Consider the following 24,943-nt stretch of genomic DNA (forward strand, 5'->3'; position numbering starts at 1 on the left):
ATGACTTCCGTGCAATGCTGAAGAGTTGAGTCTGTAAGAAAGACCTCTAATATCATTATTCCTCCTACCTGTTACTGACAGTGGGTACAGTGGGTACTACTGAACAAATTTCAAGACAGCTCCAACTTGTGGTAAGACTTGCAGGAGCGATAGAAGGGTAGAGGAGTGAGGAAATAGGAACAAGAGAATGAGTGAAAAAACAGAAGTGAGAAGACATGACAAGAGGCAAAAAGATAAGAAGGATTAAGATCAGAGGAAAACTATGCTGCCTCTGCATGTGATTTAAATGTCCCATAGCAAGCTCTGTTTCTCAAAGCCACTGACCCTCTGCTCACCAACTAAGCAAAAAGAAGATCTTTCTCCCCTGAAGTCAATAGGAAAGTCCTGGAATGCACCAGAGATCTCAGCAAAGTCCAGCCCAGCTTCTCCTTATCGTGGTCCTTTCCAGCCATTGCCTGAAAACAATCTGGCATTCCTTTAGAAATACACTCTGTTTTGAGGTAGGGACAACATGGCAGTGTTTCCCTGCACAATGAAAGATTATAGCATTACTTTTTTCCACCTAATTTGCTTCAGAGCAAAAAGTAAGAGTCAATAAGATCTAAGCAGTACTTTCCAAGAGTAACATTATCTTAAATAATTATAGCCATAGTTCATCTGATTTTCCAAGGTGTGGAAGAACTGTAATTACTATTCTCCTCAGGAATGCATCACCTTTGAGGAACTGCTTATCTAATCACCTCAGAAGACACTGGGATGCTTATGGGAACTTTGTTTTTTTTTTTCATTTTAACTGTAGCAATTTGTTATTTCATACTGTGAAACTTCCTGAGTGACCTAGAAGAAAATTAAGCACAAGCTTCATTCACAGGTTACCATTCCCAAAAAGGGGCTCAGGAAGAGTGGAAGATGCCTGAGCATGTTCTAGGTACAGAGTAGATCAGATCCTCATCAGTACCAGCCTCTAAGCATCTTTCATTTCCTCATCTAATTCCTCAAAATCCAGGCCTTTGCTTAAATTTGTTGCAGGCAAGCCACAACTGACTTGAATCACTTATGAGGTAGAACAAATTAAGACAGAGATAAAAACTTTTAGAGTTCTTATTTAAAAGATTTCAGGAACTAGCTAAAATGCAGAGTTTATGATAAATTCAATACAAATATTAATGTGTGTGTGTGTGCACATATAGGTGAGTCAGGAACAGATTAATATAGATCCAAAGGAAAATAATTCAAAAAATTAGAGAAATTCTACTGCACATTGTCTGCACTGTAGACCCAAATAGCTTTATTTTACAGACTAGGCCACAAAGTTGTTTCTAATTGTGAAAGATGCTGTTTTAATCCATAACTTTCAGGCTAAATTATTCTGTTGCTCTGACAACATGCTGCTCCTGTTCTCACATGGGAGTGTGCCACATTTGTGTGCCTCATCTTTAAAATCTTTTGAAGCTTATTTGGAATACAGACAGCATAAGATTCAGAGGTTAGCTTGGTCACCTTTTATTCTTTGGAAGAATGGTTTTGTCACTGCCTGTGATCTTCATATTATTAGCAGAATCCAAAAGCTGAGAGAGTAGAGACTGGCAGATGCAGGGGAGAGGTGAGTAGGAGGCATGGAGGAGGTGAATCTGGAAGCATTTCCCATCTTTTTATGCCAGAGGGAACCAGACAGGGAAGCTGCCTAGAGGACAGGCTGTTATCAACTCTCATGATTTTGAGGGTTGCGTAATATTTTTTAAATGTAAAGACAAAGCTTTGTGACTCTTGTAGTTGCAGAAGACTGAATGATCTTTTGAAGGCTAAAAAAGGGCAGCCTTTTCCAGTGTGATGGAGCATGAGCAAATAAGTCATACTGAGGAGAGGTATCTGGGTATTTTGGGTTTAACCATTCCCTTCTTACTTTGTCTCCCGGCAGCAAAGCCTAACCTTTTCCAAGCCACTTCAGGCTTTAAGGCTATTACACAATACCTACAGGAGAGCAGAAGAGAGAACACTAACCAGTGTAAAGCTAAGCATATGGGCAGCCAACAAGAGTAAAGACACATTAATGCCTCAGCCGGTGGTAAAGAGGTTTAAACAATAATTATTGCCTTTCTCCTCAGAGTGTAATTCCAAACACTTCATGTTGGTGGAAAGGTATCCCTATGCAAACATGAAATGCAGCTGACTACGGGGACTGGTGCCTTTTCTGGCGATTGTGTGCATTAAGTCCTGCTGCTTCCTCTGCTGCAGTGTATATGTCAATGAATCATAGAATCATTTATGTTGGAAAGACCTCTGGCTCCTTTGTATTTTTCACAAGATGAATTAAAATTGCAATTAATAAAGGTATCTGGTTCCAACCAGATATCATTTCATTTTACTCAGAGGAGGCAGATATGACATACTATCCCTTCCAATAGCTGCATGAAGAGTTTCTTAGGTGAAAGGATGGGCAGAGAAAACACTGCCTAATCAAATTTCCCCTGTAATCTTAGCTCTCGGGGATCTTTGTTCAGCAATGTGTAACTGGCATTTTAGCATACAAGAAGTAGACATTTTCTGCTTCCAAGGTTATGTATAGGCACCTTCCACACAACATAGTTGATACAGATCTGAGTCACAAGGAATCCACATCAATTTAATACTATAACATTACATACAATTGTAAGATAATAATGCAGGTGTCTTTGAGATACCCATTTCACCGATCTAGAAACACTCGTGATGTTTTCATTTTAATGCCCTATAGCTAGTCCGTAGTGACCGGACTGTGCAAAACTCAAACGAGCAGTTTGACCTGCCCATGGTAACTTCAGTACTGGATCTGGGCCCTTTCTCCCGCACAGATCTGTCTGACAGGCGATCGCAGAATGCTTACAGTCTGTGCTGTTCTTTTCCAAACAAGCCACAGGAAACGTGGCGGGGACGAGGATGTCCCTCTCCGGTAGCAAGAGGCGCCCTACTAAGCCGCGGGCTTCAGCAGGATGCCTTTCCTCACCGTCGCTCGGAGGGGCCGGGGCCAAGAACCCGTCCCTCTCCGCTCCGCAACCTGTCGGAGCGAGGGCGGTGCCTGCGGACGGCCGCTGCCCGGGGGCGGGCTGGGCGCTCCCCACTCACTCCGTCCCGGCCAGACGGTGCGGCGGCGGGCGGCCACCATGTGGGCGGCGGCTGCTCTCCTGCTGCTGCTGTTGCTGCCGCTGTTGGTGCGGCTGCGGCAGCGCACAGCGCTGCCCCTGGAACCGGTCGGCCGAGCTGTGCTCATCACCGGCTGCGACAGCGGCTTCGGGCACCTGCTGGCGCTGCGCCTCTACCGCCTCGGCTTCACTGTCTTCGCAGGCTGCCTCTGCCCCAGCGGCGAGGGTGCGCGGCGGCTGCAGCGGGAGGCGGCAGTCGGCCCCGGCCACCTGCAAGTCCTGCGGCTCGATGTCACCCGCGACTGCGACGTGCTAGCTGCCAAGGAGCTGGTGCTCAGCCATCTGCCCGAGCGAGGTGAGGCGGGGCGGCACGGCCGCCGGGGCTGGCGGAGCGGCTCGGGGCGAGCCCCGACTCTGGACTACCGGCCGCCAGCGGACCCGCCCGCCGCAGAGCGCCTTCCCCCCGGCCGCAGACTTTGAGACAGATAAGCTTCCGGGCAGGGCGAGGGACGAGCGCGGCTGGCAGAACCGGCGGACATGGAGCGCCGCAAACGGCCCCTCTGTGAGCCCGGGGCTTGGAGGGGTTGTAGGCAGGGAGCCACCCGAGAGGGTCGTCTAGGCATTCGGGCCTCGTGGCGGGCGAGCTCTGCCACTAAGGGAGCTAGCTGCGAATTGCAGTTGCTGCGATCGGGAGTAACATTTTATCCGAAAAAACACCTTAGGGCTCGGCCAAGCAAGACACAAACTGGGGCACATAGAAAGGTGCTGACGGCGGAGAGTGGGTGTGCTTTTCAGAGTGTCACCTTCTACTAGAAGAGGAAATCCGTGGTGTGTGTGTCCCGGGGATCCTTTCTCAGGTGTCCCAAAGGAGGAAACAGCACGGAAAGGGAAGAACAACTATGCACAGTGGGAAGCTGATGTGTTTCTGGGCATGAGTTATGAAAGCCAAGGCAGCTGCTGTGCTCTACCGAACTAGCTGCTTCTTGGTGCAACTTGGGGCTTGTCAGTCCTTGGAAGTATTGCCTAAAAGGAAACCTACCAATTATCTTGTAGGGAGAATATACCCAGGGGAATGCACAGATTTTATCTTGCAGAGTAAATGCAGACAACCTGAATCCTGGGTTATCCCCTCAGAACATACGACAGGCACGGGCAATGAGGACAGTTACCTCCTTTGTCACTTGGGCTGTAGAGTGAGTCGCGCAGTGTAATACTGAGAGATACACTTAGGCTTACTTGGACTCACAAGATTTCCTCAGAGTTACTGACAACCAGTTCCTGCTCACATAGGGAATATAAGCAGAGAATAAAGCATGTAGAATGCTAACAAAATGCAAAGGCCCTGACAGCCTGGTTCATGAGCATGTTGAGAAGAGGATGAAACAAGAAGTAAGAAAAGCCTAGATGCTGATCATAAAGTACATGTATTTATGGTTGATCTTGACCTCATCTGATTAAGAGGCAGAGCCTCTTCTCTCATGCACTTACCCAAGCTGCAGAGACAATGCACATGACTCACAAAAATCCTTCAGAGACTCTGAGGACCAGGTCAAGTGGAACTCAGGGTTACAGATAATTTGTCCAGCAATTCTGGCAGCTTAAGGAATGGTTATGTTCATGCTGTCATGTGGAATCTTTGAGTCCACAGTTGAGCACTCAGTGGTGGTTGTGCTTGCTGATTACAGGCATGTGGACATGCCTTCATATCAAGCCCCATGCAGCTGTTTGCTCACTCCTCCCTCAGTGAGATTGAGGAGAGGATTGAGAGTGCAAAAGTGAGAAAGTTATGGGTTGAGATATAGATTATTTAATAGGTAATGCAAAAGCTGCATGTGCAAGCAAAGCAAAGCAAAGAATTAATTCCCTGCTCCTATCAGCAGGCAAGTGTTCAGCCATCCCCAGGGAAGCAGGACTTCTTCATGCGTAATGGGTACCTGGGGAGACAAGTGGCATCATTCTGAATGTCCCCCACTTCCTTCTTTTACCCCTGCCTTTATATGCTGAGCATATGGTACAGAATACCCCTTTAGTCATCTGGGGCCAGCTGTGCCAGCTGTGTCCCTTCCCAGCTTCTTGTGCCTCCCCCTCCCTCCTTTTTTTTTTCCTGTGGAGAAGTAGTAAAGGGCTCGACTTTGTAAGCAGTGCTTAGGAGTTTAACAGAAACACCTCTGAATTACCAGCACTGTTCCCAACACAAATCTCAAACACAGCCCCATACTAGCTACTATGAAGAAAATAGACTACTGTGAAGCACATGGGCAAAGACAGAAAAGAAAAGAACTAATTTTTCAGATACAGATAGCACCTATGCCATTTGGGAAACCTTCCAATTATCAAGTAATCTTATTCCTAAATTTATAAAGTAAAAAAGAACATAGGAGTCACTATAATGTCTGATGTTAATGAAATAAATGCCACAAGTTCCTAACTTACAGAGCCATAAATCTTTTTATCTCAAATGTAGAGAAACTGTGAGGATACTCTACATGATATGGAGTCTTTAAGCAAAAAAAATTAGTGGTATTGCACCCTCTTGGCACTCCTGAAAATAGGTGTGTAGGTTTCTTTGCTATTTTAATGCTTCAATTGAAGGTTAGCTCTCATATTAACTAATTAATTTGGTAATAATAGGATTTCCTGATGTAGGAATCCAGTGGATGGTGTTGAAAATTTGAAGTAGCTCATAGATCATCTTAAAAGCTTGAAAACATTCACCTTTACAATAGCTGCTGGCAGTACTCTGCATGAGGTTTTTAGCTTGTGAATACTGCTGGACAGTTCTGCCTCTCCCTGCCTTGGAACGGGACAGTTCTATTCAGCAGCTCTCTGTAGAAACTGAGAAGAGGCATCTCCCAGAGAATCACTGGGACTTTGCTTTGGGATTGTCCCCTCTCTGCACTTTATGTTGTTTTTAATCACTTTCAACTTAGGTACCAAAGACTAAGTAAGTACTGGACTCTGGAATTTCGATCATTGAAACACTCCTTTATCATTCAAAAAATGGTCACAAGGAGACCACTTCAGGTTTAACAGGAAGTGTGCAAAGGCTTTAGATTCCAAATGAATCCTGAGGAGATGTACCACAAGAGACAGAAAACAGATTGCTTTTGTGATGCTGTGTTTAAACAGCTCAGATAAATCCTGGTGAAAATTAAACATGTATTCTTTAAAATTACAGTATCACCCTTTCCATGGACTGTGCATCTCAGGGATGGCTTTTGCACAGATACTCTGTCTTCCAAGTCATCTTAATCTGAGTGATAAACCAAGATTTTGTCCTTTATCTTAATTCTTTTCTTGTAGTTGATGAGAATCTATGTTTCCTTGCATTTATGATGTCTGTAGGCTGTTTTTTTTTTCAGACTTGCAAAATGCTGTTGTTTCTGCTTGCATTTCCATAAAGGCAGTTGATCCTAATCAGCATCACATATTCTTGTGCTAGACCTGACACACAGGCAGAGTAAGAGAGCTTTTCTCCTGAAGAATATACAGTTTGCAATGAAGAGTTCTGGAAACCAGAAAGCAGCAATGAACAGGGGCTGAGTTCAAGTCCCTTCTGAATCTTTTTCTTTACCAAATGTTAGTTGTTTCAAACCTCAGTCCAAGTTGAAGTGGCTGCAGTTCTACACTATAAAGCCTGGAGGGGTTTTATTTATTTTTTTTCCCTAGAGTCTCAGTGAAAAACCTAACCACATAATTGTGGGTTTCACTGGACATGAGGGTCACATTCTCACACTGACTCAACTCACTGCAAGCATGGAAAGGCGTGATATGTCACTGTTTTGTAGAGAATGTATCCAGGAAACCTCACTCAGCAGTTGCTGGTGGCAAGTGAAGTTATGAGAGCATAGTGTGCTCTTATGCAAGAGTAAAAATCTAAACTGGTAACACACCTAGCTGGATCTGCCACTTCATAGATTGTTTCACTGTAAATATTTGTTCTAGATTTTGAAATCTGAAAAGGATGTCAAATCAACTTCACAGAATCACAGAATTAATCAGCTTGGAAAAGACCTTTGAGATCCTCAGGTCCAACCTATTACCCAACACCTAATCAACTAAACTGTGGCACCAAGTGCCACATCCAGTCTCTTTTTAAAAACACTTCCAGGAATGTAGCTCACTCTCTAGAGCTAACTAACTGTCCCTCCATGAAAATCTGCTAGCTCTGATGCTTTGCATTATCTGTTTTTATGGCTTGTGTGCCCATTAAGGTGACTTGCTGAAATACTTCAGAGTCCTTTGTTACTTAGAAGAAACTTCTTGCACATTAGAGACAATATGAAGGACAGCAGGACTTTGGAGCATGTTGATTTGCAGCTCTCAGGCTGTACAGCAAATGTCATAATTTTTCAGATTTCGATTTGTTTCCTTTCTTTGTTCCTTTAACATTGGATTGGAGTCTTTCAGGAAAGAGCCTGTCAGTTTTGCCTGGAATCAGGCTTTGATGAGATACTTCAAAGATTAGTGATACCAAGAATACAAGCTTGAGTTTAGAAAAGCTGTCCAAATTCAGACTTTATCTGGGTGTAGGCACTTACAAAGGAAGAGCCTGTGCAAGCACACAGCTTGATGGACTTGAATAGCAAGAGGATTTTTAAGAGTTTCTGGAAAAAAACATCAGGCATCTTTTGGGCCTAAGTAAAGACTTTGGATGTGTGCCTTTTGGGCAACATGTCTTGAAGTTATCTGGAGATTATGTGAGAGCCTCACTAATCTTAGGTTAGAGTTCCTAAAGTGATTCTTTAGATCCCCAGCTATATCTTTTAATCTTTGTCCTCAAGATCCATTTTCCCGACACAGATCAGTGAAAATCTCTTTGACACCTAGTTTGGCTTTCCAGTTTATTTATTCCATGTTGGATGTAGCGTAGTCTTAACATCCCTCTTCTTAAACTGTGCTGGGACTGAGTTCTGTTTGGACAGTGTGAGTAATTTTTTGCTCCCAGATCAGACTTCAGGTGTTTTTTCCTGGTATGTCTGTGCAGGGACACTCTGAGGACATGAATGTCTCTCCCTTTCAGCTATTCAATTCTTACTTGTGCCTTTGTCCTTCTAGATTTCCATCTGAGGACTGTCTTTCTCAGCATACCTGAGCTTCGTTTGTCTTAGCAAATATACAAAATATTTCGTATGCAGGTTTATTGCAATTAATCTTTATCACAGACTTTTCAGGAAAGGAAAACCAGAGCAGCAGATTCAAGTAGCCCAAGTACATCACTGTGCAGCTTATTTCTCAGGAGGTAGAAAGTCTTTGGAATAAGTAGGATAAGGGAATAATGAACTGTTCATTATTGGGTTAGAACTTTGTGAATTATTTCCGTGCAACAAAGTGGCAAGAAAATATGTGGGAAATAACAGAACATTTCCCATCCAGGAATGGCAAAATGTTCTGAGAAACAATATGTTTGGCTTGAGGGCAAATAAAATATTTTGAGTTGATCCTCCTGAGCAAAATCTCTTTTTGTGCTTTACTTAGTTTTCTCTTCATAAAAGTCTCTTTCGGTTTAACTCAAGACAGTTTTTCTCCTCTTGATATTTGACTTGGCCGCTGCACATAAAGAGTGAGCCATTTTTCTGTGAACTCAGTCTGTTTACACACACAGGCTAGCATCACCATTAACAACCTAGGGTGTCTGAAGTGCATGAGGCTGGACAGAAAACTTCAGCCTTGCAGGCTAAATTTTATTTCACAGTTAAGAGGAAGAAAATCAATTGTCTGGTGCTTTATTTATTTATTAATAATTATTAATTTATTATTAAGTCCTAATGAATTCAGGGATATGTGGAGCAAATGTTCTTGCTATATGTGGGGCAGGATGCAGTAGCAGAAGCAAAACTATTTAATTAGAAAAAGTGAAGCCAAGAAGATCAGGAAACAGCTTTTTCAGTGATGCCAGGCTTAGTTCATGTTGCGTTAGAGTTAGATTATGTAAAAGAAAGCCTGAGTACAGAGACCACCAGTCTTAAGTAGAAACAGATGGAGTGTGCAGCTACTCAGTCCATCTCCAGATCAGATCACATGCAATTACAAAACTATTGATAATTAGCTCTTAGAGAGGACTCTCTAATCCACTGATTTTGAAGCATTTTTCTGGGAGGTCACTCCCATAGGGTTATTTCTGTTTTAAGTAGAAACAGACCTACAGAATGATGGAAAGGCCTGGAACAACAGGAGGAAGAAGGAAGTCTAGGATGCCTGATTCCAGTGTCCAGGTTTATGGTCTATTTCTTCTCCCCTGTCTCCCAACATTGGGGAAAAGGAGTGAGATTATAGGCAACTGCTGTATTACTGTCAGTCTGTTTCCAATTCAGAGAGGTCCTAGTGTCAAAGATTGCTGAGTGACAGACTGCTGCCTTTATTTGCTTTGGAGGACAGTTACCCAGGTTTTGTGTGGTAAATTCCTGATTGAGTGTTTTGTTCTGCACATGAGACAATCTCTGGAAGAACTTTGTTTCTTCCTCTGTATAAACACAGTTGCATTATGTAATACAAGTAGTGTATATATTTTAGAAAAGAGGTCTGGTTTACAAACTAATTCAAACGATTGTCTGCTTCAACTTTAACTGTTGTTGTGAATGCAGTCCTTTATGAGCAGTTCTTAGCAGGGCTCTGGGATGACCAAAATACAGATTCAGAGAATCATGGAATGGCAGAGGTTAGAAGGAACTTCTGGAGATCTTCTAGTCCAACCCTCATGGCTACAGCAGGGTCACCTAGAGCAGATTGCACAGCAAGATGCCCAGGTGGGTTTCGAATCTCTCCAGAAAAGGAGAATCTACAACATTTCTGAGCAGTCTACTCCAGTGTTTTGTCACACTCACAGGAAAAGAGTTTTTCCTTATGTTCAGATGGCACCCTCCTGTGTTCCAGTTTGTGCCCATTGTCCCTTGACCTGTCACTGGGTACCACTGAAGAGAGCCTGTCCCCATCCTCTTGACACTCACCCTTTAGGTATTGATATAAGATCCCCTCCCAGTCTTCTCCAGGCTAAACAGACTATGAAATCATCACAGTGGCTTTGTGAGAGAAGATCAGAAAAAAATAACAGTTAAGCCCAAGTGTTTCTGCAGCACCTTCACCTAAGAATATCTTTGCCATCACAGGTACAGGAGGCTACAGCCACATCAGTATCATAGCCATGCAACAGACTGTGTCCAGAAGAAGGAAGATAGGCACTGTTACCCACTCTGACTCATCAGAAACCTAGGCTTGGAGATACTGCAGGAGGCACAACAAAAATCACTTGCCTCAGGCTCATACAAGAATTCTTAAAAAAACACATTATATAAGCAAAATTATCGAGGTTGCAGACCCTGTCTGAATCTTGAGCTGTTTCAGCACAAGTCAGGCTACTCTGTGTACTTCTTAGTTACACTGCTGGTCATCCTGGAAATGCTCTTAGTATTTGAGGATAGCACTGTGTCACTCACTGCTTTGCCATACTTTACAGATCTGTGCTCTGAAGGCAAGAACACATCAGCATTGCTTCATCAGTGTTTAGTCACCACATCAGCTCCAAACTGCCAGCATCTATACTTCAACAAAAATCATTTCTAACAGTTGAGTTTGTTAGCATTGCGCAGTGCTCACATGAAACATTCTGTGATTCTGGGCTAAAGGGTGTGCAGTTTCTGGCAGGAATCTGTGTCACAACAAGCTTTAATGCTGATAAATTTCCTATTGTAAAAGCTGGAATCTTACTGCATTTTAGGGAGGTGGGCTGCTTAGCACCAAAACCAGTTATGTGGGAATGGAATTGTCCAAGAGTACAAAATCAAAAGCGACAACAACATCTGTAGCCAGTGACCTTGTGTGGTTATTTTACCCAGTGCTGCACCCATGTACCTGATTCTGGCTGATTTCAAGAAGGAATTCAAGGACAAATACTGGGAAAAGGAGCCAGAACTTGGGCTCCTAAATTAGTCAAGCACTAAGATTACCCCTTAGCCATTACACTGCTTAATATAATTTTCACAAAGCTTCTCACAGTGGTATTTAAGTAATTAACATAGCATATCATAGTACACTGCAGTGGCAGTTATATGTAGTCTCCCAGATCATGTTTTTCATAAATATCTTAAGACAACTATAAAGTGAGTGATTATTACATAGCAGTGAGACTTACATGGTTCTCCTGGTTTCAGCTGGGAATGAGTTAATTTTCTTCCTAGCAGCTTGTACAGTGGCGTGTTTTGGGGTCAGTGGGAGAATAATGTTGATAGCACACTGATACTGTAGCTGTTGCTAAGTAGTGCTTATCCTAAGTCAAAGTTTTTTCAGTTTCCCTTACTCTGCCAGCAAGGAGGTACAAAGCCAAAAGGATATTCCATACCATGGCATGTCATACTTAGCATATAAACTGAAGGGCTTGGGGGGGTTGGCCAATAGGGGCAGCTTAAGCATTGGTGTGTAGGTGGTAAACAACTGCATTGTGCATCATTTGCCTTTAGTTGGATTGTATTATTGTCTTTTTTTGTTACATACTTTTTTATTACAATCATTATTATGTTTTATTATTATTATTTTAGTGCTTAAACTGTCCTTATCTCATGAGTGTTAATTTTTTTTGTGATTCTCCTCTCCAGTCCGCTAAGAGAGGGGAGGAGTGTGTGGCTTCTTGGCACTTAGCTGCTGGCGGGGCTTAAACCATACAATAGTCCAGCTAATGGCCACAATTACATTCCTTCATTAAACAAACACACCTGCACATAGAAATAGAAAGACTAAAAGAAAACACAACTAAAATGTTTCCAAGGGCCCAAATCGCCAATGTTCCTTTGCCGTCCGATGGTGTTTGTTTTGCAGTGAAAGGTACTTGTTGAGACATTTCTCTTCTCTAGGTTTCTGGGGACTTGTCAACAACGCAGGAATATCAACATTTGGTGAGACAGGGTGGCTGTCTATGGAGAAGTATGAAAAATTTGCAGATGTGAATCTCCTTGGGAGCATCAGGACAACCCTGGCATTTCTTCCCCTTCTAAGGAAATACAAGGGTAATGCTAATCCACTGTTATTTAGAGTTGTAGAATAATTAGCTTACTATAATCAGGGTAATGTAGCATCTATAAAAGAAGCCTTAATTGTCTCTCATTGAACTGAAATGACAGGCTCCCTCAGTGTGGCCTGAAAATGCAACTTGATCCTGGAAAGAGGGTAAATCTGTAAGTGAAATAAATACCCTTAAAGACTCCATCTTTACAATTCACAGAAAAACATATTTACAAATAATGAATTTTCTCAAGTGTTTGATTCAAAAAAGAAAGAAAAAAATGCTTACTGTAGATCATTAAGCCCAAGTAAGAGTTTGTAAGCACTGACAATCAGAAAACTCGAAGATCCAATAAACTCCTGCTTAACTTCTTTATTTAGGCTATGCTATCCCACTGCTTGGCAATTAGAAGAGAAAGGATGACCCTACAGAGGTGAACTAGAGATATCCAGCTTGCAGTTCCAGGCCTAGCAAGATCCTCTCTGTGACCTTGGGCAGGACACATCAAGTATGTGAAGCAGTGCCCTGTGGAGATGAATGGGTACCCATTTGCATGGACCTCTATATATGGGCCTTATCTTTTGAGAAGTGGCTCAAATAGCCCTCTTAGAGCATGGCAGCATGTCTCAATTGCTCTGCAGTTTGTTCCCTACCTGTCTCCATCTATATTTCAGAAGCAAAGATACTCCCCATTTGCTTAGGTTGTCTATTTAAGTTGTAAGCTTGTTAAGGTGAGGGTTTGTTCTGTGTGCGCACAGCATCAAACACAATAAGGTTTCATCTGGAGGCCACAGGTGTCACTGTGATATGAAACGTTGGTAAGATAAAAGTGTCCCCTTTTTGGCTATTCTGCTGCTTTCTATTTGGTTCCCTTTGGTTGATGGTACTCTGATGCAAGGAAAAAAGAAGCCTTTAAATAGTGCCAGATGGATATTTTTGTAAAAGAACGTGCTATTGGATATACCTAGTGAATGTGTTACGTGGCCACTCTATGGGGAGACAACTTTTCTCTGTATTGTCCGACATGCTGCTAAAACTCTGTGATATTGACCTGCTAGAGGCATTTTTCTGGCTTTGCAAATTGCAAGGGCTTGCTCTGAAGTGGAATGGACTAACTGTGTGGGGGATGTTACACATATGAGTAACCTTTTAGAGGATTTGGGTCTGGATGGCTGCACATACATAGTACCTTAGCTCAAAAGAGCATTCTGCATCTCACTCCTGGCTATCAATGCTGCCTTTATTTACTGCCCACACTCCATTTTCAAGTCCAGTTTATGTAGAAGGCACTTCTATGATGAATCCTAGGTTTCCAGTCTCCTTCGTTGCAGGAAGAGTCAGGATGGCTAAAGCTTCTGTTTTTAGGGGCAGCAAGTGGCTTTTGCAAGTTAAAAGCTTGATTCATGAGTGCTAGAGCATTCTTATAGGAAAGCTGGGTTCCAATTACCTTAGGCAACAAGCTCTCCCATCCTGGCTGTGGGCCCCAAATCACTTAGCTACTGGATAAAGAAGACAGAGATCATCTACCATCACTTACCCAGTAGCTGTGTTCCAAAGGAAGGGGCTTACTGCCATTTTAGGATAAGCACCTGTTCCAAGAGAAACCTTGTGATTATTAATACTTGTAAAGGGAGGCATTGCCCTCCAGCCTAGAATTGAAGCATCCTACTCTGAAAGGAGCAACATTTCCCTGTCACGTTTCCAGATGGCCAGGCCAGCTGATGTAGCATCTTGATCAGCAAGCTGGCAGTTGTTCTCCTGTATATAAGACTTATTCCAGACGCTGTGTAGGAAGGCAGAGAACCTAATTCAGAATGACAGATTTCACTGCAGTCTCATGATACCCTTTCAATATCCCACATATATCCCACATATACCATTTGGTCAGATCTGGGCCCTAGATGTTATCTGCAACTGTGGCAGCAATAGGAGTCCAATCATGTTCTCAGTATTGTTAGCAACAAGGCCACCTTCTCTTTCACCTCTGGTATTTATCCACATTCACATATTTCTTACTCTGTAGTATGACCGTGTGATAGAAGTTTACAAGTAAGCAATGGAAATGAACCACAGCCCAGTGCCTCAGGTCGGAAATCTCTGCTGTTTAAGGCATACTGTGCTTGGTGAGAGTTACAAAGGTGAAATGCAGCAGGGCACGGATCAGAGAAGTCACAGCAAGGCAGTGTAAGACTGCATACATTTTGTCAAGTCACATTTCCCTCATGATGCTTATCACTCCACAGTCTCATTTTGACCTTATATGCACAGCTGTAAGCCAGGTCTCAGTTCAGAGATATCATTAGCACAGAAAAAAATGGAATTAGTAATCATTTATCCACCACACAGAAAATCATCTGCTCCTCTGCTCTGCAGTCCTTCTCGTATTACTGGCATAGTCTTTTATTACTACTTTGAAGTTTTTAAGGGACTGCTTTGCTTCTAGCACATTTGGAATGTGTTACACTTTGTTTAGTCTAGCATCAGTCACTAGATGGAAGGAAAATTTTTGTGTGACGTTCTCTGCCTAACAAAGCTGAGTGCCTTCCTGTGCTGGGACTGCACGCTTACACAGCCCAGCTTTGGCATACTATGGAGCTAAACAGCATCTTGTTAAACATCCCCTTAATGGCAACTCAGAAGATCCAGGTAAACCAAATCTTTGTTAAAGACTGAGAGTGAAGTTACTTTATTTACACTTTTATTCCCCCAGGACGCATTGTTTTCATGTCCAGCGTTATTGCCTACTTTGCTCTGGGAAATGGCATTTATTCTATGACTAAGGCAGCTATTGAAAAATTTTGTGATGCTCTAAGACTGGAAATGAAGAAGTTTGGTGTCCAGGTAAGTGATGTAATGAGTAGCTGTTGTGTGAAGCTGCCTGCTATCTCTAACATTGATTTTCATGTGAAAGAGAAGTTTCACTCTTGAAGGTTACTTAAGAAGTGAAATTCATCTTTTTGTGGGTAAAGAAGCAACCACCTTGCACAAAGATACCAGACAGTGGTGTTGGGATGAAGTTTGGGGCCACAGGACAAGAACAAGCATATGCAAAATAATACCTAATCTTTGCAAAGTAACCTCCATGCACCCATATGACAAAGAGATCAGAGCTGAATCCATGGGTGAAGCTTCCCCTTGGAAAGAGGTGGTTTCTTAGTGGTGAATCAGTCAGCTGGAAGTCACTGAGAACAGTGGACCTGGATGACGTTTGCACTTGAGAGAAGCTGTGGGATAAGACATCTTCTCTTTGTGCAAACACTACAATTTCCACCCTTTTCCACATCTTCTACAGTGGAGAAACCTTCTGAGACAGGCCTGCCTGAGCTCTGTGAAGAGCTCTTAGGAGTACCAGGCAACCAAAACTTTCTCGGGAGTGGTTGCAGGAGCAAAAAAGCCTAGGTGTTGAGTGTTGGCAGCCAAAAAGAAGGATTATCACCTACCTGAGGGGTTCTTGCTTCTCTCACAACAAGAGTGATTAAAAACTCCTTCCTTTTTTTATAGGCAAAGCTATGCTGCAAGAGGCAGTATTGTGCAAAATAATTATGTTTTTATTCACTTAAGAGGCTCTTAAGAGCACTCTTAGTGCCCTGACTAAGCAACACTGATAGTCGAACCTGAAGCTTAGATCACTAAGTAGCTTCATTAGGCTTTTTCCCTCAGTCACTCCACTGCCCTAACAGTCTTCTCAAACACTGGAAGTCTTCTCTAGGGAATTTACAATGGTGTATTCTTTGCCTACGTGGTTACAGCTTTGTTCCTAAGCTGTGTGTTGGGAGAAATTACAGCTATGCATCTATTAACTCCTCTCAGATAAATATAAAATGCAAGTGATTCTACACATTCTAATACCACACAGCATGAGGAGGATTTGAACTTATTAGCTGAGGATAATCTCATATGCATGGAAGAGCTTAGTTTAACAGGTTAGCTACTCTGGTTGCTTTAGGATTTTTACTGTTCCCCCACCCCTGGCACAGCCCCAGCCCATGGTACAGTGAACCAGCTTGACAAACATTTCAGAATATCCAAGAGAGTTATTTTTCTGTTTCTCACTGCATGCAAGACACTGTCTGGCATTTGTCTCAGAACCTACCCTGAAGAGAGCCTACATTATACGTAGTCCTCTCTCCCTGTGCTCCCCTGTTGTTCCCTTTGTCCTTTCAGGAGAGAGTCACCCAGAGGTGGCAGGAGACAAATGGATCTATGGCTCTGTCTCACGGAACAGCCAGGCAAGCTGGCTGCATACAGGAAACAAAGAATGTGTCTTCCATTAAAAATGCTACGGAAAATAAAGGAAGGGGAAAAAAGGTCATCTGCCCTTCCCTCCTAAACAACTCCAGACAGCTCCACAACAAAAAAAAAAAAAAAAGGAATTTTACTATCTACATTAGTTTGGCTAATACTAAACACTTATGAGAAGAACACCTGAAGATGCCCTATTGTAAACCTACCTGAGGAAGCATAAGAAGCCCCCAGCTATGCACACTATTCCTCTGCTTCAGATAGGTGGGCTGGGTGACAGATTGGAGACATTAACATTTTATATTACTACAGCATTTTCAGAGAATATCTTGTCAGATCCCCAGGTCCCTTACAGAGCTCATCACCATTTTACTCACCTTGTGTTGTCTTTAGAAATCAGGTCAGTTAAATGCCATGGAGTTTTTAATGTTGCATGTCTACAAATAGTTTTAATGAGCCCGCTGCTAACTGAGGAGAAGCATGTATACTGTGAGCGCTCAGCCTGCTCTGAAAGTCCCCCAGAGCCTCAGAACTTAGCAACAACAGGTGCAAAAAAAGCCAGACAGAGCAGCAGAAGATCTGTGTGCTTTCAGTTTAAATCTATGTGCACAGAAATCTACAGACATTTGACCACTTTCCCTCTGTACTTGGCTCACAACAACCGTTTACCTTTTGATTACACCTGCTTGGGGAAAACAGCACCTCTTCCTCCAAGACCTTCCAGTTTTCTCTGACATGTCCCTTTGTCCCAAACTGAGACAAAAAACTACCAATTGCAAGATTTGCCACTAAGTGAAAAATCCAAAGTATTCCACTTTGGAGACACCAAAGTCATACTGCAATGCTTTATCTCGGTATTGTCAAAACATTTATGCCATTAAACATTCTACAAAAATCAAAGATGCACCATTGCATTCTGTGAAGCTATGCTGAGTAGTCAAAACAAGAGCATTAACATCAGAGCCAAATGAGAAAGTCAGAATAAAGCACCTCTGCAGTCTTACATGTTTCACAGGAATGTACTTGATTTCAGTCAAGTTTTCAAGGTTAAAAATTCAAGAAAGCATTTTCTGGGAAAAGGTCCATCTGCAGTAAGCTTTTGATCTGTTTTACTGACTAGTGCTTAATTGAATTCAGAGTGATTGCTTCTTGCTAATTTTTACATCTTGCTTTTAGGTCTGTATTATTCAGCCAGGAAATTATGCACGCTCTACCCAGATTCAGCCACCAGTCAATGCCGAAGAGATTTGGAATGAACTCAATGAAGAGGAAAAGGCAGTTTATAATAAGGAGTATGTTCAAGAGCGGGCAAACTTTTTCAACAGCATACTCAGTGAAGGAAGCCCTAACGGCAGTGAGGTTGTAGATGCTATGGTAGATGCTTTAATGTCTCCTGCTCCCAAAGCACGTTACATGGTAGCAAAGCTGAAGGAGAAAGCACTGGTGTTTGTGTGTACTTTGTTCCCCACTATTGTGATGGATTCTGTTCTGTCTTATGCACTGAGTAATGTAAAACTTGGTACTGTTCAGTGACTCAAGCTAGGGAGTTTGTTAAACTGTGAAAACCAGGGCTGAGTTTAATGCCTCCAGAACACCAGGTTACTGAGTCAGAGGCATGATAGAGACATAATGGAGCCTATCCCAAAAGGCAGCTGGACATTTGAAATCATCACAGCTGAGATGGAAATACCTTATCTGTAGGACCCTGAGAAGTCATTTATTAGGCATGATGGGAAGAGTTAATGGCAAAGTTAGGAATCAGCAATAGATCTTGATATACTTTGAGTGGAGTTAGGTGGCTGTAAAAAATTAGGGAGAGTCAAATAATAAATTTGTAATATGGAAACAGCTGTTACAAAGCCACTATATCATGGAAAATTAGCAGTATATTTCATTTACAAATTAATATCTCAATCCTAAATAAACTCTATCTTTTATCAAATCAGTGTGTTAACCTGAAGTGTAGTCAGCTGAACACCACAGTGACTGATATTCATATGCAGTAGCAACCTGTAGGTTAGAAAGCACACTCAGCCTGGAACTTGTTCTTGCTACTGTTACAGGGGATAAGGTCTGATGAAAAAAAAAACCTCTTAACATAAGCAAGAAAATTTTACTAATGTATCTATGAGAGTAATTGAGCACAGTCTCCTAATAACTGTTGTGGAAAAGATTGCTGATTTACACATCCATGGTTTTAAATTTGGCTTGCTTGTGGCATAGAAGGAAATCTAAGAACTGTGGAACCAAAAGGTCTCAGAATATCTGAGATCAGCTGTAGTAATGTTGGTAGATACAGGGCAGCAGCATGGAGCATTAGGCTACTCTATACCAGATCTCCCACATCAAACTGAAGGCTCTGCTCCAAGATGACCGACCTAACTTGAGCCAGGAATTGCATCCTGTACCCGGGAAGTCTTTCCTAATATATATAAGTAATTAGTGGGAGAGGTTACTTTCTCTTGTGGTGGGTAACTGGGCAGTCTGAATCAGAAACTCAGTGAGATGGTGTTGTTTAGAGCACAAGCCAGACCTCCCACCTGCTCCCCTGCCCATCAACGGCAAGATTATCAGATGATTATCATCCACTCTCCTCATTTAACCACAACTAAGCAAGGCCAAGCAAGAGAATAGCAGCAAGGCTTATTCCAACTGAACCAATTGATTTCTTGTATGGGAATTCCCCTTGCTTGACCTCAGGGATTTCATCAGCCTTACACTGCTTTGGAAGAGTTGCTTCTGTGCCCTTAGCCATTCTTTGTGCAGATTACCCTTCCTTACAACTAAGTAAGCACTGAACTCAAGAAGCAGCTTTGAAATTCAAATTTTTTTTTCATCAGGCCCAGGAGATATGATTTGCTCTGCCTCACAGACCATACTGCTTTCCCCACGATGTGGTCTTCCTTGTATTTCCATTTCTGAAGGCTACAACACTAAGTTGTTGCTGAGATCCAGGACCACCAAAAGAGCTGCTACCCAGATATTGACAACATTAAATATTTTCAGCTGAAAATTCCTCCTTTATTTGCCATGTATGTGGTGAGGCATGTGAGCAATATTTTAATGGCTTCATGTAACAACACATGAGAAACACTCCAGAACATGTATTCCTTGGTCTTGAAAACTAAGACCACACAGTATGTAGCATCTCACATGGGATATAGTGCCAAGCTGGATGAGAACAGATGGGACAAGTGAAGACAGTTTATATTTTCATTGGTGTCTAACCTGTTTGCATGGAGGCTAACTGAAAAGTGGCTACAAAATTATTATATTTTGTCTTCCCCTCTGGCTTTTTAATATTATGATCTGCATATAAAGAACTAATCAAGGGAGAGTCAGAGCTCCAATTACTAGGAGGCCTAATGCACTCCCACTGGAAGTCATCTGGTATCCTCCCACTGAATTATATGGGCTCCAAGGCACAGTATTTGGCAAGAAAACCTACAAAATGTAGCAAGAACAATTTCAGAATCCCTGGGCTCAACAAAAAGAGATCCTCATAAGAAATGGCACTGAAACTCCCTCTCCCACAGGTCTCATAGGTTATAGAATTTGTGAGATTAGTAACAGAATCTTTCAGTGAACAAACATTGCTGAGTCAGTGACAAACTCTGAGGAGTCCCCAGAGCTGTTGGCTCTTCAGCTGAATTTCTGTCCACCTGTGTGTCACTGGAAAGTTCACTTGATTCTAGAGATTCCAGCTCAAATCCTGGCCCATGTGGTACCTGGGGAGCACACAATTGCTGGCTTACCCCACCATCCCTTCTGTTACTCTGTCACACTATTAGGTGAGGAGTGACTCTCTCTTATTTTGTAACCCTGACATCACAGAATCGTAGAATGGTTTAGGTTGGAAGGGACCTCAAACATCATGTTCCAACCCCCCGCCACAGACTAGAACAGGACATCATCTTTACCTCAAGAGCAGTTGAAGAGCAGACGCATACATAAGCCTGTACTTAATAACTAACTATTTTAGGAAAAAAATAAGTGACAGAAAGAAAAAAAACACTCTATTTGCACTACTTTTAAATCTGAAATGCTCCTCTGTCGATACCCAGCTAGCCTGCTGCAGAGGCTTTCCGTGGACTTTTTCTGTACAGCCTTCATCTCAGCATTCAGCAGAGAACTTCTTGGTACTACTTGTCTTCTATAATCCCTGCTGGCAATTTGGGGAAAAAAATCAAACCACAAATGTTCCTATAAAATCAACTACCACAGAAGAGACACAGCCTTCTTCTCAAGTCCCTTCTCCAGGGACATGCTATCAGGGACCAAAGTATAAGCAGACCACCATGGGTTATGGAGCAGTCTCCCAGGTGGGCAAACATGTTCATGGATTTTACAGAGGTTTGGTCAGGAGGTAACTTCCTAACACTGTGGGCCTCTTTTACTCAGCAGTTACATCAATTATTTCATGCATTTTCTCTTCTATGCAAGGGCATAGAGTATAAAGAAGAGCAAAAACTTAAGCTAAGTCAGTTAAGTAAGTTGTGCGTTAATTTGAGTGATTCTAACAGCTTCAGCAAAAAAGGAACAGACCGGCTCCCAGGAAATACACACACCACACAAGGAGTAGCAGAGTGTTACCACCAGTACAGTTTTGAAGTGGTTGTGCTGCTACCCAAAACAAAAATAGTCTCAAAAAAATCCTCTGTTCCTCTCAGGATACTTGAGAGGGCACAGTTTGAGAAACACCTCCCCGAAGAACTCCCCAGCCCAAGCCAGAGGTTATTGCGGCATGTGAAAAATCCGAACCTCTACTCTCACTGTCAGTGTTGCTGTGAGTGTCACCGTAAGTAACACGCAACCTGAGCAGCTGCAGTGCTTTGGTCCCACTGCAGATGGAACTTGATAGGCTAGGCAGAGATTTTTACAATGCTTACCAATATTAAAACCCTAGTTTATCTCATGCTCTCTGAAGTGTAACTCACAGACAGCTGAAACAGCCCAATGTCTAAGTTTGTGTCATTTTCCAAAGCTGGCAAATCTGAACAAAGGGATTTGGGGTGTAATGTACCATGAAGCAGACTTTTGCAGAATACAGACAGATGACTAACAGTAAACATTACTGTGCAATAACAAGTGTAAGTAAAATCCATGCAATTTCCAAGCACACCTTCCAGCTGAAGCAAGGCTATCATCTAGCCCAGCTCTCACTGACATCAGTGCACAGCCTCCTTTCAGCAGTCAGCTGTGGGACATTTGTAGCATCCTTGTGTGTTTACATCAATAGATAAAAACCACCACAATACAAAAAGAGCATTGATACTGAGGATGACAGCTGCATTATTCCACTTGTTCTATACAGGGACTGTGCAATGCAGTCAGTCTGGTACCTTCTGCTAACACCAAAGAAAACTTCACAACCTCTGTATTTCAAATACTTTGAAGCAGCTGTTCAGCAGCTGAATCTTTTCATGTGCAATTAGACCATTTTGCAGCTGTAAAATGAGCATAACAGTAATGGGGGCTTTACCTATCATGGTGAAGAACCTATGTTGTAGGAGCAGTTGAGATTAATGTTTAATAGTGTGTAAAACAAGGGAAAACCATATATTTTCCTCGGTAATAAATGTTCTTTGAGTAGTCCTGATCAGGAAATTATTTACTACTGGTTATCTCATTATCAGATGCTGACACAGTAGGCAAGACTTACCTGAAATGGGCTTCTCATGAAGCCAGCCAGCAGAGCACCTCTAGGATTGTCCCAAGAGTGGACATTGCTCTTTCCTGTCAGCTGCTACAGATGCCCCTGTATGGATGCCATGTGTGTTTGTGGAGATCCAAGACAAAGCAGCCTCAAGGTCACCCTAATTCACATCATGCCAAAACTGTGGACAGCACTGCCTTCAAATGAAGACTCGGGTGGTGTGCAATCACCCTGTCTATACCAAACTGCATGAAAACTGTGTCTCTGTGCTGTACGTGTTTCCCAGGTTCAGCTCTGGGAGCTGTAATCTCCACATAGAAGGCTCTAGGGTGTATCCAAAGCTCTGGGCAGTTCACACATTCCTTAAAGCAATTACATTTTTAATATCACCACCCAACTTGTATTCCTGCATTAGCCTGGTCCTCCTCCAAAACTGAGCTGTGAGCCAAACACAGCCTCCAACAGCTTGAGGCTTCAGACCTCATTTTTTTTCCAAACACAGGGAATCCTCTAAGTTTCTCTAATAGGGTATTGATTCTATTTTGTAGTTGCTTCAGGATCCTAATAGCAGAGCAGCTGCCAGCAAGGCAGAGATGCTGTGCTCTCGAAGACACAGTGCTTTGAAACACTCAGTGTAATGTTTAGCTGTTGGCATGAGTCCACTCTCAAAAAGCTCACAGAAAGATAATCACCATGTGAAAACAAGTCAGGCATAAATATCTAAATATTCTCTCCACACACATGCACAATTAAACAGATGTCCCATCTTGAGAAGGAAATACCAAGTACCTACACTTGTTATGGCCTAGTTCCAGAGTTTCCACAACTTACAGAAGTCACACAAGTGCTTCAGACAGGATCTTCAATTACTTCTGCTTTGCACTACATTTCAAAATACATGTGTTAGCTTTTCTAATGTGCAAGTATGCTACTCTACAAAGTGAAAAAGGGAGAATTCACCTGGGCCTTAGTGTAAGTCGCATATGCCTCCTATGTAGCAACAGCCAAAAATCTTAAAACATTACACAAAGCATCTTCTGCTGTGCCATCTCTGCAGCATCTATTAAGTGTAGCCAGGGAGAAAGAGAAGGGCACGCACAACATACTTTTCAAAAAGCAAAGCCACCAACCAAAGCATAACAGTACAAGACAAATAATCCAGCCAACTCACACTAGACAGTGCTACCACAAAATAGCTACTGTGCAGATGACATTCCTCATAAGGAAAATAATGAAAAGCTTTATGCTAAAATGATGTTATGTGTTGCTGTGACTCACCACACAGTCCCATGCCTTGCAACACCTGTCTTTCCATCCGGTTGGACATGCATCCAGCTGAGTGTCACTGCTTCCCTGGCAAAAGATACTTTATGTCAAAAAACAACTTTGCCTTTGAACTTCCTCATGCTAGACATGTTTTGCATGTAATTCAGCAGCCGTTTTTGGCCACGTACAAGACAAACAGTCTCACTGCAGCAGCCAGCCATCATCTCATACACCATTACTGACCTAAGCAGAGACACCAAGGGCCAGCTGGTTTGTAGCACTTGAAGGCTGAATTTAGGCGCTAAAGGAAATAGACAGAAATGGACAGAGTTGGGAAGTCCGGTGTTAGTGGTGTTTGCCTTCTAGAACTCCTTAAGCTTCAACTTGCTTAAACAGTTTTGAGTGGTTTTCTCCATTTGTTTGCGCCAACACTTTCCCTGCTATTAATAAATAGTTTTATTCTTCCAGTCAGGTCTATGAACAATTACATTTCAATTAAAGTCTAACACACGTAATTTGTGTTATAGTGCTACACAAACCCTCTGCAGATAGCTATGAAGTTGGGTTATATACAAATCTTTTAATCTGAATTTTTGTGGCCAGCGATTCTAGTAAAATTTAAAGGTGAAACAACTATACTGCACTGCTTTTTGGCAGAGGGAAAGGAGGTCTGGAAAGAACCTGCAGTAAGAAAATGTCAGAGGTGATGACTAACCACTTCCATGCAGCACAACATAAGATGAGGACACCAAACACTTTTTCCCCCATGAAGGATAGAGATGACACAGGGAAATCATAGAATACTTTGAATTGGTAGAAACCTTTAAAGGTCACCTTGTCCAACCCCTCAGTAGTGAGCAGGGGACATCTTCAGCTAGATGAGATTGCCCAGAGCCCCATTCAACCTGACCTTGAATGTTTCTAGGGATGGGGTTTCTACCACCTCTCTGGGCAACCTGCGCCAGTATTTCACCATCTTCATCAGAAAAAAAAGGTCTTTCTTATGTCTATCTGACTCTCTTTTAGTTTAAAGCCATTAGTCTTTGACCTGTCACAACAGGCCCTGTTAAAAAGAATGTTCACATCTTTCTTATAGATTTTCTTTAAGTACTGAAAGGCTGCAGTAAGGTTTCCCCACAGCTCTCTCTTCTGCGGGCCAAACAACCCCGATTCTCTCGGCCCTTCTTCACACCAGAGGAGTTCCAGCCTCCAGACCATTACTGTGCTCTCCTCTGGACACACTCCAACAGGTCCACGTCCTTCTCCTGCTGAAGACTCCAGAGCCAGACAAAGTACTCCAGATGAGGTCTCACCAGAGCGTAGTAGAACGGCATTATCATCCCCTCGACCAGCTGGCCACAAACTGCTTCACCACAGCCCACTGACCCTCAGTTCGGGCCGGACCCTCGCATCTACTTAGGGGTCACTGTACCGAGCCCTGCGGCCGCTGTCTCCCTCCCCGCCCGACACTCATCACCACCCTCCACCCCTAAAACAGCATCCCGCCTGCGTGTCCTGCCTCACCCCTCATTCCGAGGGCGGCAAGGGGCCCTCCCGTACGTCGCAACCCCCACGGTGCTGAGGGTAGGGGCGGCCGAAGGGGCTGGCTGAGGGGAGCGGCTGAGGGGAGCGGCTGAGGGGAGCGGCTGAGGGGAGCGGCTGAGGGGA

General features: G+C 42.9%; 1 protein-coding gene and 1 long non-coding RNA gene across 2 annotated transcripts; one reads left to right on the forward strand and one right to left on the reverse strand.

Moving 5' to 3' along the window:
* Positions 1-2,844: 2,844 nt before the first annotated feature.
* Positions 2,845-18,295, forward strand: LOC135176780 (D-beta-hydroxybutyrate dehydrogenase, mitochondrial-like). Its single transcript, XM_064146121.1, has 4 exons — positions 2,845-3,474; positions 11,963-12,115; positions 14,822-14,952; positions 17,530-18,295. Exons 1-4 carry the CDS (start codon positions 2,970-2,972, stop codon positions 17,884-17,886), a joined length of 1,146 nt encoding a protein of 381 aa, XP_064002191.1. The 5' UTR covers positions 2,845-2,969; the 3' UTR covers positions 17,887-18,295.
* On the reverse strand, positions 10,955-24,923 carry LOC135176781 (uncharacterized). The gene is made up of 3 exons (XR_010302821.1): positions 24,800-24,923; positions 23,288-23,362; positions 10,955-12,022 (listed from the first exon to the last, which is right to left on the reverse strand). It is a non-coding gene; the product is annotated as an uncharacterized LOC135176781 (long non-coding RNA).
* Between the last annotated feature and the right edge of the window lie 20 nt (positions 24,924-24,943).

Source organism: Pogoniulus pusillus, chromosome 7 (assembly GCF_015220805.1).
Source record: "Pogoniulus pusillus isolate bPogPus1 chromosome 7, bPogPus1.pri, whole genome shotgun sequence".
NCBI lineage: Eukaryota > Metazoa > Chordata > Aves > Piciformes > Lybiidae > Pogoniulus > Pogoniulus pusillus.